Below are 17515 nucleotides of genomic sequence, written 5' to 3'. Positions count from 1 at the left end.
CAATTTGATATATACAAGCCACAAAACACATATTATGATCATCTTACTTCAAAATGTAGAGTTCGAATGGGACAAAACAGATACAAAAGTGATAACATTCCACATAATCTCGAAGATTCCACTAAATTTGAAACCGCATGAACGTGTAAGAAGACTTATTATTGAGAGGTGGTTGTAATTACCCAAACAGGAGGAGGTTTTCGTAATTTGACCATACATCAGGGGTGGTTGCAATTTACCCTAATATTTATGAAGTTTAAATTGGTATTGTGGGGGGCACAAGAGTAAACTCATTATCTTGAGAAATATGGACGTGAAGAAATAAATGTATCGTGTACACCTCAAAAATATAGAACGCTAAACACATCTCAGAGAGAGAGAGAGAGAGAGAGAGAGAGAGAGAGAGAGAGAGAGAGAGAGATTTGTACAAATAAATATACTCATGATCAAATATGCTCTGAATTCTTCTTTATAGTCCAGTGATAAATTTTCCTCGAGGCGTAGATTTACTCCGTCGAAATTCAGGCACAGACGAATGGCCTGCTTCCTTCCCATTCGGAACTACACTGTTGGGAAGTTTATTTTCCTGGTACCCGCCCAACAATGGATCCACCACCTGGATTATTTCTCTGTTTGAAAAAGAGCACGTCGACAAAATTAAGCAAAATAACGTAAAAAAATAATCGTAGTTTAACAATTTCATAAGTATAATTTTGTGCCATACCTCGGTTCTACATTTTGAGAGTTCCTTGCGAAGTTTCTATGAAGCTTCCTAAGCCTAGTGTTTTCAGAATCTGGAAGATCAATTTTTCGAGTCTCCTCCATTACTTTATCCGGGCCCACGTCAGGAAGAAGAGTCTCTGGTGCAACACTAGATTTCTGAGCTTTAGCTGATAAATATTGTTTGGTCTTTACCTTACTCTCTGGTTTAGTTTTTCTGATACCGCCTTGTCGAACGTTCAGGGCTTGCTTGAATTGTTCGTCTTCGTTTTCCGAGTGAACTTTTCGCACTGTAACCCTCTGGTGGTTGTTCAAAGCATCTGGAAATGCATTCACTGTAGATGGTAAACTTGGAGCCAGATTAGCTGCGGATTTATTGACTGAGAGACTTGCTGGAAAGGGTACTTTTACGACTGGTGAATTTTCAAGTGCTTCGGACTTTATTCTAGGTTTCATTAGAGCAGCTCTGCCGGTGGATATTGATCTTCTGATTGGAGGAGGAGATGGAGATCTAGGCTTTGTGGAGCCTAACAATGATCTCTCTTCAGGTAGGAGGGGTACTTTTGGCACAACATCCTTGTCCATGAATTTTGAGGGAAATCGAGATCTTCTCTGCTTACCAGAGGAACAGCTTCTTGCCTGAAATTTACCGTAAAATAGATGAGGTACCTAGTACTGTGGTCGGTCTCACAAAAAGCATGCCTAAGCCATTAATGAACTCAAAAACCACAGAATCATGCCAGATATGCCTTACGGATGAAGCTTTTATAAACCGAAACATTGCAATTCGAAGAAGCCTCAACACTTTCCCAAATTAGCCATCACCAAAAACCACAATGGTTCAAAATCTCTTTAACCTTACTCCAAGCAAATGTTTCTTTTTTTTTTCCTTTCATTTGTTACCAAATAAAAAAAGTCAATGAAAGTGATTCAAATTCGATTTTTGAAAAATTGGTTAATCTTGAATACTTTTTTACAATTTTCATGTTGATACAATAACTTTTTGTAATTACCTCTGTGTTGTGAGTATCAACATGCTGTTGACTGATCTCAGCCTTTAAACCAGCACTGTTGTTGAATTTAGGTAGCCGAGGAGGTGACACTGCGCCTCTAATATTTGTGCGACTTTTCAACTGCTCCAATTCGGCTTCCTTTCTTTCCAACATTAGCTTAAGGTTTGAGATCTTAAGAAAACATGAAGAAAGAGCAATATGAGCTCATTAACAAGATCAAAGCCAATTTAGAAGCATTGTTGTAGAGGAACATACCTCGTCTTTAAATTCTCTAATTTCACTGGTTTCTTTATTAGACTGGGCTGCTCCAAGGTCTATCGTAGCAACTCTCTCAGCAAATTTCAAAGTGCTAATTGTCTCCCCTAGAGAATTAACCTCGGGGTTTATATGCACAAACATCAGTGTCTTAGCATGCCCCCCTGTCGAAAAAATAACAAGAAAAAACCAATGTCTTCAGAATTGGCATAGTCGTTGACATAATTATAGCTAGGTCAATAATTAAGTGCATCATAGCAATAACTGAATCATCGTATCTAAAAGTAAATGTTAACATAAATTTGTGAGTCTGATGATTTACCTAAAGAATCTTGTAACACTTGAGTTAGCTTGCTATTCCTGTAAGGTACATGAGAATTCTTCTGTGCTAGAGAAGCAATGACATCTCCGAGTGCAGAGAGAGATTTGTTAATATGCTGTGCTTCTTTCAATCTCTCACCAACAGCTTCAGATTTGTCTACTCTCTCACTGCCAGCTAGATCTACTAAGTGAAGGCAACCCTTTAACATGGAACCTGAGACTAGTTCTTTTCCTCGGACATGAACTGTCAAAATACTGCAAGAAAGCGCTTCAGCCAAATATGATCAAAGAAGCAATGAAAGGACACATGTCATGCACAAAACTATAAACTTCTAGAAGAAAAATCACCTATGGGATCGGCTACTTCGCACATTCAAAGCTGTGGCACCCACTGCACGATTTCTTTGTCCAATTCTCATCAAATCAAGAACATCTTGAGTACTTTTTACAGGAATCAGACTCGCATCAGGAACATTGAGACCGTTAAGCTGAGAATTATTTCGAATATCTAATGTATGGGCAGTTAAGGACATTTCTAAATCTTGTGAATAGATATTTAACTACAGCACATAACCACCAAAAAATAATAATAAACAAATCTGCACAAGGATATCTTCTATTACTTCCATCAGAAACCAACAAATCTCTCACTTGCTCATTGTATATCTCAATCATTTGGACTGCAACATCATATTCTATGACGTCCATTCTATCGTTTGAAATGTGAAACAGGTCGCGCAGAGCACGATAATTGACTCCCCAGGTCTCCTCTGTCGTTAAGTCTGGACCACTCTGTTGACATGGAATGTAATGATTAATATGTCTGAAAGATGTAGAGAACAGAAACATGCTATGTTTCATGGTCATGATGGTCATGCTATAAGTTAATAACCCAAGTGTCCGAGGAAAACCATCTACAGTGTTCTTGTCAAAATTCCAAAAGAAATATTTATATACCTTAACATCATTATGCACTGGAAAAATACCTATAGGTATTTAGATATGTCAGCGATGAGTGGTTAAGGAAAAATACAAATCGATCTAGATTATACTGTTGTTCTCGAAAACTTCATAGAAGAGATGTAAAATGTTCACAGTGATCGCAAGACAAAATTGATATATGCCCCCAATGGTAAGTTATGATTACAAAAACTGATACATGCCCCCCTAAATGGTAAGTTACGATTTTATGCTGACAGAACTATGTATTCTGTTTTTCATGACGTCGTATTTTCAGAACATGATAACACAATGGAAGTGGTTACTGGATGTACCATTGTGTATGTCTTCCCAGAGCCCGTCTGACCATAAGCAAATATACAAACATTAAACCCATCTAGAACAGATCTCACCAATGGTTGAGTATCTCCATATATTTGTTCTGCAAAACAGATGAGAATGAGATATTTTCAGAAATTCAGCTGCATAGCAATGATGAAGGTGATGGAGCTATATGCTTTTATGTTATTCTGATTTTTTAATGTTAAGAATGACGTTATAGTTTGTCAATGATTCCTGGTGAATGCTATCTTGCTGATTTTAAATTTTAAGGTGGCCAAATTGCAATATCAACTCAAAAAAAGATTGACAAGGACATACCTTGTGTCACATTTGTCCCAAAAATCTTATTGAATGAGAATACCCTCCTTGCATCTTTACCCTGCTTCAGGGGATTGACAATTATAATATTTCCATTTTCACCAATATAATCAACTGTGGACTGCGCATTAGATTGGCCTGAGGGAAACGGTTTTACTCTACAGTAAACTCTGATTGTACCTGTTAAGCAGACATTCTGTAAATATTATCTTGTATTCTTCACAATGACAGTCTCTACTAAATTGGATAGCTCACCTTTTAGATCTTGAACTTGATTATAGAGAAGACGGTTTTCTTCCAGAACTTTGTGATATGATGAAGCGGCCACTTCTAGACCCTTAACATGGTGCCCTGTTAAAGGAAACACTATATTAATAAACTAGATAAGATGTATGCAACAACACGGCATTAACACAAGTTCTTCATGTACAACAGTTTACACAAGCAAAAATGGAGGGAAAAATAGCTTGAGTCTCACCCATGCATTGGAGTTCTTTTTCCCATCCTAACTGAACTCGGTGTACTTCTTGTTTTGTCTCTTTAAAAAGAGCTTTTAGATCCTGAAAAATTGGAATATGTTAAAACAGTCGAAAGTTGAAACTAGTATATTCACATGAGAGGGGAAGGTCATATTTTATAACTATACCATGCAAAGTTGCATTTTACATATTAACATTTGACGCATATCTGGTACCCCAAAAGTTTAACTAATACCTCTAACTGCCTGTGCTGAAGATCAAGTAGTTCTATATTGCCACGAGAGGACATATTCTTTTGCCATGTGCCATCACCTTTTCCACCACAAATGCAGAAATTGGAAATTTCTCTTGATACAAGGCTACTCCTTTTGCTTAGGTACTTTGATATGGCTTCAAAGAATTGAGATTTTGTCTGACGAGTGCAATCATCATTCAGGATTTTCTTCAAAAACATGCCCAGCTGAAAGACAAAGATATAAATTCAATGAGACTATTGATTCGGTAAATCAATTACAGAATTGTCATGCTCATAATTAGATCCCGCGACTGCTATCACCTGATTGCCTTGAGACACCAACAATGCTGAGAAATCCTTAACAACCTTCTTCAGCACAGTATCAATTACCTACGTATTTCCAGAGTTAGACTCAATACAGATGGTAATTATGTTTAGAAAGTGCAGAAGACACTGGGTAATCAATTCCACGTGGAGTGTTCTCATGAAGAAATTGAACTTTTCAGATATATTTTTTCGGGGAACCTTCATTAGTTAGACCAAACTACAGCGAATGGTATATCGTCATATAATAAATAGAGAATAAGCTTACCTACCATTGAACTTAAAGGCAAGTCATCAAATCCATTGGTTTCGGTCAAATAAGACTGTAGAACAGCCAGACTAAAATGATCGAACATGAAAGTGAGAACATTGGCTGCCCTGGATTCATCATGTGAGTCAGTCGATAAGTGGAGGAACTCCATTAGTTGTTCGTATTGTGATGATTCAGACTCGTCTATTGACTCATCTGCACTCTCACAACTCACTAGAGAGGATGGTGATTCTTTTGGAAAGGACGTAATTCTCACTGTTCCACCATATCTCCAGACTCCAATACCTCCGGATTTCTTCCATTCGTAGTATCCTTTTAAACACAGAATGCAGTCCACTACTTTGCCTGATGAACCTCCCTATAAATTCAAATCAATTTCAAGTTCAAATCAATTTCAAGTTGAGTAACCGTTATGAACCGTGAGTATCACGTTAAAGCATCTTTTGCTTTCCCTATATTGTACCACAACTACCCACAAAAGGCTAACCACTATATATATATCATTGCTTAAAAACCCGAATATTATTCGACATGCATTATATTTAATACTTGTATAGTACAAAAAAATAACAAGAGCACAATCATTATGCATAATATGAGTTTGACAACATAACAACATTTATATACACAAAACCATGAAGCCCAAGCGACAGCAGAAGAAGCCACCACTTAACCACTCTAATGCTAAACAAAAATATCGGTTTTACGGCATGCAAGAAGAATCGCCATAACCGTTAAATAAAAAGTTAAACAATTAAGATTAATTTCACATGCCAAAGAATTGTCATCTCAACAACGACAAAATGAGGTGCAAACCTTTTCGAGATCAGACGCTTCAAACGTAAGGAGCTTCATTTTGCCAACAGCAACAAGAAAATTCCTCATGTTCTCGAAATATTGAATGGCGGATTGGGCGGCAGCCTCCGTAGCCTGCACATCCAGCACCGGATTTTCCACCACCTACACATTTCCACAAACAGTAGAAGCTCAAAATACCATAAACAGCTTTTCAAACGCTAAAAAAGGATCGAAGGTTTCCAGGCAAGCAAACTCGCCAACATTAACGATTTTATTTTGTAGTACCTTGTGAACGGCTCCGGGATTGACTTTGTTGAGGACATTGCAGAGAATCAGTCCGTTGCGGAGATCCAAACAGAATTCCTCCTCCGTCGGTTCTCCGGGGAGCACCTCCGTCGCGCCTTGGTCCATCCGCCGCAGCCATTGCGCCGCCTGGTATCTCCTTGAAGCTGAAATTATACGTTCACAAAACACTGGTTGAAATTCCAGCTTCTTCAATTCTTCAAAGCTGGAATTTCTGTTCTAGGTGTTCAAACCATTTTTCCCTTTTTTTTTTTTTTTTTTCAATTTTCATATTTTGTTTTTTTAAGGGCAGTCCATCAAGCTTTAATCGGGCCATAAGGCCCAAAACAATGCCGGCCCGTTACAAATTATTATAATAAAAAAAAAAATTAATTCTGAATATGAATTACCGGCTAAAAGTTGAAGCGCGAAATGAAAATTTTGAAAGCCGATCTTTCCGGATTACAGGTGGAATCTAAAAGACCTACTCCAAAATCTACAAAATCCACGCCATCTTAACCGTCGATCCGTTTCTTATCAATGGTCCACAACAATTGCAACCAAAACGACGCGGATCGCGGTTTACAACCGCCGATTACTGAACATAATCCAACGGCTCAGATATCCCCATCCACGGGACTCCTCCTGTATATAAACTCACCACCGTAATCAACACTTTCTCACACACAGCAGTAAACTCTAAATCAGGATTTACCCCCAAAATTATTCTCTAATTTCATCGAAAGAGAGAAAAAAAAATGTCAGGAAGAGGAAAGGGCGGCAAGGGTTTGGGAAAGGGCGGAGCAAAGCGCCACAGGAAGGTTCTCCGGGATAACATCCAAGGCATCACCAAGCCTGCGATTCGCCGTCTGGCCCGCCGTGGCGGCGTAAAGCGCATAAGCGGCCTCATCTACGAGGAGACTCGCGGCGTTCTGAAGATCTTTTTGGAGAACGTCATCCGCGACGCCGTCACCTACACCGAGCACGCCCGCCGGAAGACGGTCACCGCCATGGACGTTGTCTACGCGCTCAAGAGGCAGGGCCGCACCCTCTACGGGTTCGGAGGCTGAGAATTTCTCGATTTACAGCTGAGGATGGTGATATTTTGTGTAGATTTGGGAATTATTGTTAGGGTTTACTTTTAGGGTTTACGTAGGGAATTTGGGGATCTGATATTGTTCAATTTGTCTGTTTTTCTTATTTGAATCAAATCGAGTTTATTACTTTTGTTCTAACGCAGTTCTCAATTAATTTCAATTTTACAAACCCTAAATTCCAATTGGCAGATTAATCATTCCATCGCAATTTGTAATGTCGGCTAGTACTCGATTGAATTCTTTCCCACAGCGTGTATAGCAAGTCTGGAATGTGGCAAATGCAATGATTACACGGCGTCGTTTTAAAAGCTTAGCACAACCATGGCCACTTTAATCTTTAATAAGGCTTCTTTGTAATTATGGATTCAACTAAAAATTAGAAAGATAAAAAAACTCAGACCCACCACTATGAATTTCAATGGCGGGCCACTATACAAATTTTTTTTAACTTTTCGACAGGCCGTTTGCCTTCACCAACTACATTACATCATGATTCGCTACCCGCTTTAACTTTTGGGCTTGAATTGTGGAATCTTGGTTTTTCGTCTTTCCGGAAATTAATTTCGTTTTTTTTTTCTTTTTCGTTTTGATGGATTACTTGTTCAATTGCAATACGAACTACATACGAGAAACATTAAAACTGTGGGATTGGAAGAGTGTATACGTACCTGCTTCCTCGGCTTTTCTGTGAGCTAATTCGTGGTCGTTGATTGTTTCTTCTGCGTGCAGAGTATTAGTGGTGTTGTAGATCAACCCCTTTAGCCCTCTCAAGTTCTTGCTTGGAGAGTTGAATATCGAGCTGCTGGTGTGGCTTTCTTGGGGCATTGTATTTGTACACCTTAATTAATTTCCTGAAAAAAGAAATTCCGTGCAATCAATCACCAGTGGAAGTTTGAACTTTAGCTCGATAATTTACGAAAAAAAAAAAGAATGAGCATCTTCTTTTCTCTAGTAGATATGTCAACCTGTTTGTAGTTTTCTGAGACTACTGACTGTTTCAAATGGAATAAATTAAGATATAATATTTCGTTAATAACAACATTATCGCTGACAAAGGAGATAGAGTCAGGTTGATCTAATTGCATCCGTGGATATCTAAATTTTACCTGGAGATGTGTATGTATGACAACCGGCGAGTCGGAATTCCGGTGATCAAGTGTTGCCGGAAATAAATGGGAAGAAGAAGATCATCGGTTTATCGACTTTGTTTTTCGGAATTGGATCTGAAGTGAACTATAATGGCAAATTCAAACGGGGTACTCGTGACAGAGAAATAAGTATTCAAAAAAAAAAACAGAGATGAATTCATTTAATGCAGAACAGAGGATGGGAGAGAAAAGAAGCAGCTTATTCAAGTATTATTATTAAGGCAGGGGAAAATTAAAAAAAATGAAAGAAAAGCCCCTGAGAGAAAACGTCCGTCCCCCTTGTCTCTGCTTTTGGGGGTTGGGACTGGACCCACCGTTATATTTAACGGTGGGATACAATTTGAATGCGTGAGTCCACGTGGCGTGACAGGAGGCGGCCTGGGATTCGCCAACTTGACTCCGAGGTGGGGTCTTTTTGAACGTTGGACTGGGCGGCAACATCTCGATTCTCTATTTACTAATTTACCAATTTCATTTGCTTTTCAAAAAAACTAAATAAAGTAAAAATTCATATATCATAAATTACGAGTGTGATAAATGTCGTTCGAGCTTTAATAATACTGTTACGATTTCAAACGTGATTTTGATCATTTTTAATTTCAAATTTCGCAGAATCCGAAAAAATAGAATTTGTAGCATTCTGAATTAGTTTTCTAATCCAACTTGAATCACCAAAATTGGATGCCGGACGAGAAAGTTATACATGAATCAATAGATACTGCCCACAACTTTGATGTATTGAGGTATTTAAAATTCAAAATGTGATTCATTCATGCATAACTTTGTCACACATCATCCAATCTAGTGAATTTAATTTGGATTAGAAAGCTAACCCAAGGAACTACCGTTTTCGAGTTTCAAATTTTGCCAAAATCAAAATAGAAATATGTCAAAATCAGGTTCGAAGTCAAACGAGATTAGTAAAACTATGCTAATTGGAATTTGGAAACAAAATAGCCTTCTAATTAACAAGCTCTTGACCAAGTTAATTTCATTATTTGATCTAATCAAATGTTTATTATGCTTACAAAAATCCCCATCAAGAATTCAATATTTGTTGCTTAATTCTAATTCGGTAAATATATATTTATACGGGACAACCGAGAATTTAAACATTTAAATATTGATACGACCTTGCCCCTAATAAACGAGGATCGCCCATAATTGGTAAACTATATGTTATTGTTCGAGAATATTGATAGAAGTAATAAATTCGACATGTTTATACTACTTATTAGCGTTACTCTGTAAAATATGGAGATATGTGCTAATTTATGTATGTAATAATATATATTGATGATGCTAATTACTAGCTCACCTAGGGTGGTGTAGAAAACGAACTGGGAGAGCAAAGCAGATCAGTAGCTTGACAACTTGATGATCCTGAGGTACCTGCGATCATAGAACACATATGCTAAGCCGGGGGTTGATCCGGCGGAAACCCCTCCGACGCTCAAGTCAGACGTGCTGATCATAGAAATAGTCCAGAGAATACCATTAGTAGTATTGCTTAGATAATAGGACGTACCTTAATAAAATGAGGAAAACCTCTATTTATATGTCGTTTATTGGGTTGGGTTTGCTTTGTTGGGCCCAAGCCTTACTTGAAGGTGTTTGGGCCTCGGTGATATTGGTCTTCAATATTGGGCTCGTGGCCCAGTAGGTAAATAACTTGTAGGCCCATTGGGTTGGCCCAATTAGGCATATCATTAAGCCCCCCACTCTCGAGTCGATGTGGGGGCCATGTCGAAATGGGTTCTCAATCGTGTCGAGAGTGAAAATTGTAGTGTTTGTTCTTTGGCATATGGCCTGATGGTGTGCGAAAATGCATTGGAGCGTGTGTCGGAGGGGCGTGAATGCGCATCGGCGCGTAGCGCGACTAAGTTGTCGCTATGTAAGTTATTTGAGTCGTCGGTGTTGTCCCGCGACGATGTAGTAGCGAATTGTCTCCTCGTGGGAGTTGTCTCGTCGCGGGGTAATATAGTTGATCGAGTTATCTCCTCGTGGGAGTTGTTTCGCGATAATGTGGTAGCACGGATCAAGTAATCTCCTCGTGGGAGTTGTCTCGTCATGGGATAATAGAGTTGATCGAGTTATCTCCTCGTGGGAGTTGTCTCGTGATAATGTAGTAGCACGGAGCTAGTATTCTCCTCGTGGGAGTTGTTATTTATCGACATTGTCAATGTTTTGACGCGTTGCTTGTATGTGTTTACATATAGCCTTGTGCGTGATGTACTTGAGGAGGGGATCAGGCTCTCAAGAGTTTTTTTATGGGGATCGTGCCCCTTGTTAGACCTCGTGGGTCGTAAGTATGTTTGGACCGTGGCCACGTTTTAATGAAGGACCCATCGAAAACAAGTAGATAAATTTTGAGTAATCAAGCTGGCCAGGCTATATAGATTCTCATAATATCTCTAAGTGTTTCTAGGGTTGTAATCGTGCTAACTTGAGATTGCGATTATGTAGTGCATTGCGAGCGAGTTGTCTCTTCAAGAGAGTTGTCTTGCAGCGAAGTTGTAGGAGCATTGGATGATGCGCGATTTAGGCGCGTGTGGATTGAGGTTGCTCTGAGCGAGTTGTCTCCTCGTGGGAGTTGTTTCGCAGCGAGTCTTATTATCGAGCGAGGTGGTTGCACGTGGGAGTTGCCTTGCAACGGATTTGTAGTATCGAGCGAGTTAGCTCCTCGTGGGAGTTGTCCCGCTGCGGGTTGGGATACCGAGCGAGTTGTCTCCTCGTGGGAGTTATCTCGCTGTAGGTTGTAGTACCGAGCGAGTTGGCTCCTCGTGGGAGTAATCTCGCTGCGGATCATAGGATGGAGCGAGTGGTCTCCTCGTAGGAGTTATCTCGCTGTGGGTTCGTAGGACCGAGCGAGTTGGCTCCTCGTGGGAGTTTCCTCGCTGCGGGTCGTAGGATGGAGCGAGTGGTCTCCTCGTAGGAGTTATCTCGCTGTGGGTTCGTAGGACCGAGCGAGTTGGCTCATCGTGGGAGTTTCCTCGCTGCGGGTCGTAGGATGGAGCGAGTGGTCTCCTCGTAGGAGTTATCTCGCTGTGAGTTCGTAGGACCGAGCGAGTTGGCTCCTCGTGGGAGTTGCCTCGCAACGGGCTGTAGGATTGAGCGAGTGGACTCCTCGTGGGAGTTGTCTCGCTGTAGTTTTGAGACTAGAGGGGGTTAGCTCCTCGTGGGAGTTGTCCCACAACGGGCTATAGGACGGAGCGAATGGTCTCCTCGTGGGAGTTATCTCGCTATGGTTTCGTAGACCCGAGGGAGTTGGCTCCTCGTGGGAGTTGTCTCGCTGCGGGTTGTAGGACGGAGCGAGTTATCTCCTCGTGGGAGTTGTCTCGCTACGGGTTGTAGTTCCGAGCGAGTTGGCTCCTCGTGGGAGTTGTCTCGCAACGAGTGTGTAGGGCCGAGCGAGTTTGCTCCTCGTGGGAGTTATCTCGCTATGGCGTTGAGACCCGAGGGAGTTGGCTCCTCGTGGGAGTTGCCTCGCAACGGGTTATAGGACAGAGCGAGTAGTCTCCTCGTGGGAGTTAACTCGCTATGGTTTCGTAGGGAGTTGGCTCCTCGTGGGAGTTTCCTTGTAAGAGGTTGTAGGACCGAGCGAGCTGTCTCCTCGTGGGAGTTGTCTCGTTGCGGGTTGTATTACTGCGCGAGTTGGCTCCTCGTGGGAGTTGTCTCGCAAGCCCCCCACTCTCGAGAGGATGTGGGAGCCACGTTGAAAAGGGTACCGGATCTTGTCGAGAGTAGATCGGTGTTGTAGTCTTGCGTTAATCGTTGGCATGGTGTGGAGAAATAAAATTTTTTTTTTTTTTTTATTTCATAGAGAACGCAATTTGGTAGGTGCGTTAAAGAGCTCGCGCAATTTGGTGGAGCGCGTTGAAATTCTCGTGCGATTTGGAGAAGCGAGTCAAAATCTACGCGCAATTTGGTGGAGGACGGTGAAAGTTGAGCGCGATTTGATGGGAGCACGCAGTCCAAGGGCTCCTTGGAAAGCGCGCGCGCGTGCTTGCGCGCGCTCCAATTTTTTTTTTTTTTTTTTTTTTTTTTTTTTTTTTTTTTTTTTTTTACTGCTGATGCGCGCGTGCTATGCACGCGCGCGCGTCAGGCGCGTGTCGGCCACGCGCGCGTGCGGTGCACGCGCGCCTCTTCTCTCTTTTTTTTTTTTTTTTTTTTTTTTGCTGAAGCGCGCGTGCTGTGCACGCGCGCGCGTCACGCGTGTCTGCCACGCGCGCGTGTGGTGCACGCGCGCCTCCTTTTTTTTTTTTTTTTTTTTTTTTTTTTTTTTTTTTTTTTTTTTTCTCTCGGTGCGCGCGCGCACAGCTGCCTTGGGGGGGCGCGCGCGCGGCGGCTTGGCCGGCTCGGGGGGCGCGCGGCTTGGCTAAAATATATATATATATATATTTTTTATTTTTTTTATTTTATCTCCTTCTTTTTTCTTCTTTTTTCTTCTTCTCTTTTTTCTTCTTCTTTTTCTTGTGTCTTTTTTCTTCTTCTTTCTTCTTCTCTTTTTTCATTCTCTTCTTTTTTCTTCTATTTTTTTTTTATTTGGTTGATATTCACCTCCTTGGGGATGTTTTATTTTTTGAATAGGATATTACCCTCGTTCCTTGAGATGGAATGTGCACCCCCTTGGGGATGTTCTATTTTTTGAGTAGGGAGATTATCCTCGTTCCTTGAGATCGGATGTGCGCCCCCTTGGGGATGTTATATTTTTTGAGTAGGGAGATTATCCTCGTTCCTTGAGATCGGATGTGCACCCCCTTGGGGATGTTCTATTTTTTTAGTAGGGAGATTATCCTCGTTCCTTGAGATCGGATGTGCACCCCCTTGGGGATGTTCTATTTTTTGAGTAGGGAGATTATCCTCGTTCCTTGAGATCGGATGTGCACCCCCTTGGGGATGTTCTATTTTTTGAGTAGGGAGATTATCCTCGTTCTTTGAGATCGGATGTGCACCCCCTTGGGGATGTTCTATTTTTTGAGTAGAGAGATTATCCTCGTTCCTTGAGATGGGATGTGAACCCACTTAGGGTTGAAATGTAAGGGTGATGCCCAACCTTAGGATGGGGATAACTGCTCACTGTAGGATGAGGCGTTCGAGACCTATGGTCTGAGGTGGATGCGCATGGTTGTGCCATTGGTTCGCGCGTGCGCGTCATACCATTTTTTCTGTTTTTGAAGTAGGGACGTGAAACACTTGATGGGATGTGAAACCCCTTGGGGTTGAAAGGTAAGTGGATGTACCACCCTTGAGATGTGATGCCCAACTTTAGGATGGGATAGCCCCCCATTTAGGATGATGCGATCATGAACCACTGGGGTGAGATGCCCCACCTTGGCGATATATGGTGCCACTGATTCAGTGGCAGCACGAGTTGAATCTTCCGTGATCATACGCTGAAGGTCTTCTTTGGTTATCTGAACCGTTCGAGAAGTAAGTAGAAATTGATCATGTTGAGGACTCAGTGGGGCCTCACGAGGAGGAGCGTTGGCTCCTGCTATGACGAATGAAATGTTTTGGGGGCGATGTGACCCCCATGGAGTCGATAACCCTTGGCGAACGAAATATTTTGGGAGCAGATGTAAGCCCCCAGGGAGTCGATAACCCTTGGCGAACGAAATATTTTGGGGGCGATGTAAGCCCCCAGGGAGTCGATAACCCTTGGCGAGCGAAATATTTTGGGGGCAGATGTAAGCCCCCAGGGAGTCGATAACCCTTGGCGAGTGAAATATTTTGGGGGCATATGTAAGCCCCAGGGAGTCGATAACCCTTGGCGAACGAAATATTTTGGGGGCGATGTAAGCCCCCAGGGAGTCGACGGCGGTGGTGCCATAGGTGGCTCCACATGTGGAGCAGGTGCTGGTATCGCGTTGGGAGCATTTGTTCCCCTCGTGGCGATATATTGGGTCGCGGCCTCTATGGCAGCGCGAGTTGAAGTTTCTGCTATCATGCGTTGAAGCGCATCCTCGGTTATTTGAACCATTCGAGGAGCAGGGAGCGGTGGATCAGCGAGTGGTTGGTCCCCAAGGGGGATCACCTGAACCTCGCGAGGCGGATCCATGGGATGTGGAGGAGGTGGCAAGCCAGAGCCTCCACGAGGTGGGAGGTCATTTGCTGTGTCCTTTTCTCTCCGAGCAGACGCCTCAGGAGGATCTTGTTGGCTACGTGATCTGGTTTGCATCGTTCCCACAGACGGCGCCAAAATGATGATGCTAATTACTAGCTCACCTAGGGTGGTGTAGAAAACGAACTGGGAGAGCAAAGCAGATCAGTAGCTTGACAACTTGATGATCCTGAGGTACCTGCGATCATAGAACACATATGCTAAGCCGGGGGTTGATCCGGCGGAAACCCCTCCGACGCTCAAGTCAGACGTGCTGATCATAGAAATAGTCCAGAGAATACCATTAGTAGTATTGCTTAGATAATAGGACGTACCTTAATAAAATGAGGAAAACCTCTATTTATATGTCGTTTATTGGGTTGGGTTTGCTTTGTTGGGCCCAAGCCTTACTTGAAGGTGTTTGGGCCTCGGTGATATTGGTCTTCAATATTGGGCTCGTGGCCCAGTAGGTAAATAACTTGTAGGCCCATTGGGTTGGCCCAATTAGGCATATCATATATTGAGTTGAGTTTGGTATAAGGTCCCGTTTGGCTAAGTTTGTTTGAAACGACTAAGCTTGGTTGAAACAACTGATATGCTCTTGTTAGATAAGCTGTTATTTTAAGAGATGATAAGTTATTACATCTTATTTTTAAAATTATTTTTTAAAGTGTTGGAATAATGATCTTATAAACTATTTTAAAATACTTGCTCTCCAAAAACTTATTTTTTGAATTTTTAAGATTTTTTTAAAAAGAATTACCAAACAAACACTTTCAAAGAACTTATAAGTTCTCAAATGTTTTATAAGATCTTTTTAACAGCTTATAAGCTATCATTCATATATTTTATTAGAATCCGAAGCAATTTTTTACTTTTTTTTTTTGTTACTTAAAACATAAACCGCAAATATTTAACAATATTGACACCAAGATGGAATAATTTAAAAGAAAAGCATGTTAATGAAAGAGGCACAAAAGGCAACACACTCTAGTGATCATAATTATGTTTTTTGCCTTTGCCTAAATGCTAAATTAATTAGTGGTCCTTACAAACCATTAGCATCAAGTGTGGATCTGGTTTTCATTTCAAAATTGTTTCACTGGGCCTCCCAAAATTTTCTATCTTAATTTTAATTTATATGTTGCATTATAAATATATAAAAGTTTAGCAATATATAATTGAATGCTAATCAAAGCAAAACATATTGTTTGCAATGAATCATTAGGTGCACCGTGCACCCATTTTCGGTTAGCCCCCACTCGATAAATTGGAGCTCTTTATTTAATCACAACCATTTTTTGTAGCCGGAGTAGTCAATTGATCATTTTCGGAGAATTAGATTGTCTTCTTGAACAAGCCTTTTATCTGGTAGTTAATAACGAAGAAGCTACAACGAAAGCTATCAACTTAGAAACGGAGAGTAATTTGAAGAAATTACCTCAAATCTTTGTGTACTGACCCCTAATCGAATTGTTTGGGATTCAGAAGTGAAAGAAATCGTTTTCTACACATAGTTATCGAATTAGCGTATTGCCAAATCATGTTCCTATTGCTACAATTGTAGATATAATACAATTTCGAGAATACGCCTTAAAGACCAGTGGTTAGTGATGACTGTAGTGAGTAGTGATTTACCTGCCCTTAAAGCTGGTAGGTACTTAATTTATTAACCCGTAATTAGTGTGAAATCAAGAAACAACTAACTAACCAATTACAAAGAAAGTATACGTTGGAAGTTTGAAACAAATAGGAGCCAAAAGTGTTGTGACCATATTGAAACTTCGGATCCCCTAAATTCAAATGATTACCTTTTATTACGACACCGTTTGACTTGCGCTTTTATTACAAACTTGTCCTTTGTTAATGTTAGGATAAATTCCACTTTACCCCTCGTACTCTGTCTGAGAAACACTTTACCCCATCGTACTCCCAATTTCATTGATTTACCCCCTTGTACTTGTACAATTTTCCAATATAGCCCTTTCCTTCAACTTTTGTCAATTTTGACTCTGACGCCGTTTGGTTAAATTACAAAATTGCCACTGCCTATAACGCGTCGTTTCTCCTCCGTCAATATTGTCATTTCTTCTTCTCCCACTACTTCCCCTTCCAAAAAATCAAGACCAAAAAATTGATCGATTCCACCCAGTGCAAAGAAAAAAGGGTAAATTCCACTTTACCCCCTCGTACTCTGCCCGAGAGTCACTTAACCCCCTCGTACTCTCAATTTTATCGATGTACCCCCCTGTACTTGTACAATTTCCCAATACAGCCCTCTCCGTCAACTTTTTTCAATTTTGACTCTGACGCCGTTTGGTCAACTCTGTAAATTACAAAATTGCCACTGCCTAAACATCGTTTCTTCTCCTTCAACATTATCGTTTCTTCTTCTTCCATCACTCCCCCTTACAAGAAAATTAAATTATACTCATAATATAAAACAAGGTAATTAGACAGGTTTATCGATCGGGCCTTGACTGAAGAGTATGTCCCCGAATCTTGTTGATTTCTTTATTACCTGAACAAAGAAGCAAAATTATGTTATGTAATCACCAACTAAATAGAAGCGGTGTAACTTATATGCAAATTATATTACCTTAGGGTGAATTCTACCAATTTGGGGATATCTTGTAAGGGGGAGTGGTGAAAGAAGAAGAAACGATAATGTTGAAGGAGAAGAAACGATGTTTAGGCAGTGGCAATTTTGTAATTTACAGAGTTGACCAAACGGCGTCAGAGTCAAAATTGAAAAAAGTTGACGGAGAGGGCTGTATGGGAAATTGTACAAGTACAGGGGGGTACATCGATAAAATTGAGAGTACGAGGGGGTTAAGTGACTCTCGGGCAGAGTACGAGGGGGTTAAGTG

General features: G+C 41.0%; 2 protein-coding genes across 3 annotated transcripts; one reads left to right on the top strand and one right to left on the bottom strand.

Annotated features, from left to right (window-relative positions):
* Positions 1–285: 285 nt before the first annotated feature.
* KP1 (kinesin-like protein 1) lies at positions 286–8829 on the bottom strand. 2 transcript variants are annotated; one of them, XM_088827463.1, is made up of 18 exons: positions 8501–8829; positions 8063–8245; positions 6301–6464; positions 6034–6177; positions 5219–5575; positions 4944–5012; positions 4623–4847; positions 4387–4468; positions 4164–4259; positions 3909–4088; positions 3584–3690; positions 2915–3101; positions 2658–2817; positions 2311–2564; positions 1989–2152; positions 1734–1904; positions 725–1359; positions 286–629 (listed from the first exon to the last, which is right to left on the bottom strand). In XM_088827463.1, exons 2-18 carry the CDS (start codon positions 8217–8219, stop codon positions 470–472), a joined length of 3312 nt encoding a protein of 1103 aa, XP_088683589.1. In that variant the 5' UTR covers positions 8220–8245; positions 8501–8829; the 3' UTR covers positions 286–469. The 2 variants fall into 2 exon arrangements, with proteins under 2 accessions (XP_088683589.1, XP_012848700.2); XM_012993246.2 differs by having other exon boundaries at positions 2658–2822; positions 2923–3101; positions 8501–8800.
* LOC105968615 (histone H4) lies at positions 6984–7532 on the top strand. The gene has a single exon (XM_012993249.2). It carries the CDS (start codon positions 7056–7058, stop codon positions 7365–7367), a length of 312 nt encoding a protein of 103 aa, XP_012848703.1. The 5' UTR covers positions 6984–7055; the 3' UTR covers positions 7368–7532.
* Positions 8830–17515: the final 8686 nt, after the last annotated feature.

Source organism: Erythranthe guttata, chromosome 13 (genome assembly GCF_056151865.1).
Source record: "Erythranthe guttata isolate IM_541 chromosome 13, IM_541, whole genome shotgun sequence".
In the NCBI taxonomy this organism is placed as follows: Eukaryota; Viridiplantae; Streptophyta; class Magnoliopsida; order Lamiales; family Phrymaceae; genus Erythranthe; species Erythranthe guttata.
Note: the sequence above shows the minus strand (reverse complement) of the source record. Positions and strands in the feature narration are given on the sequence as shown.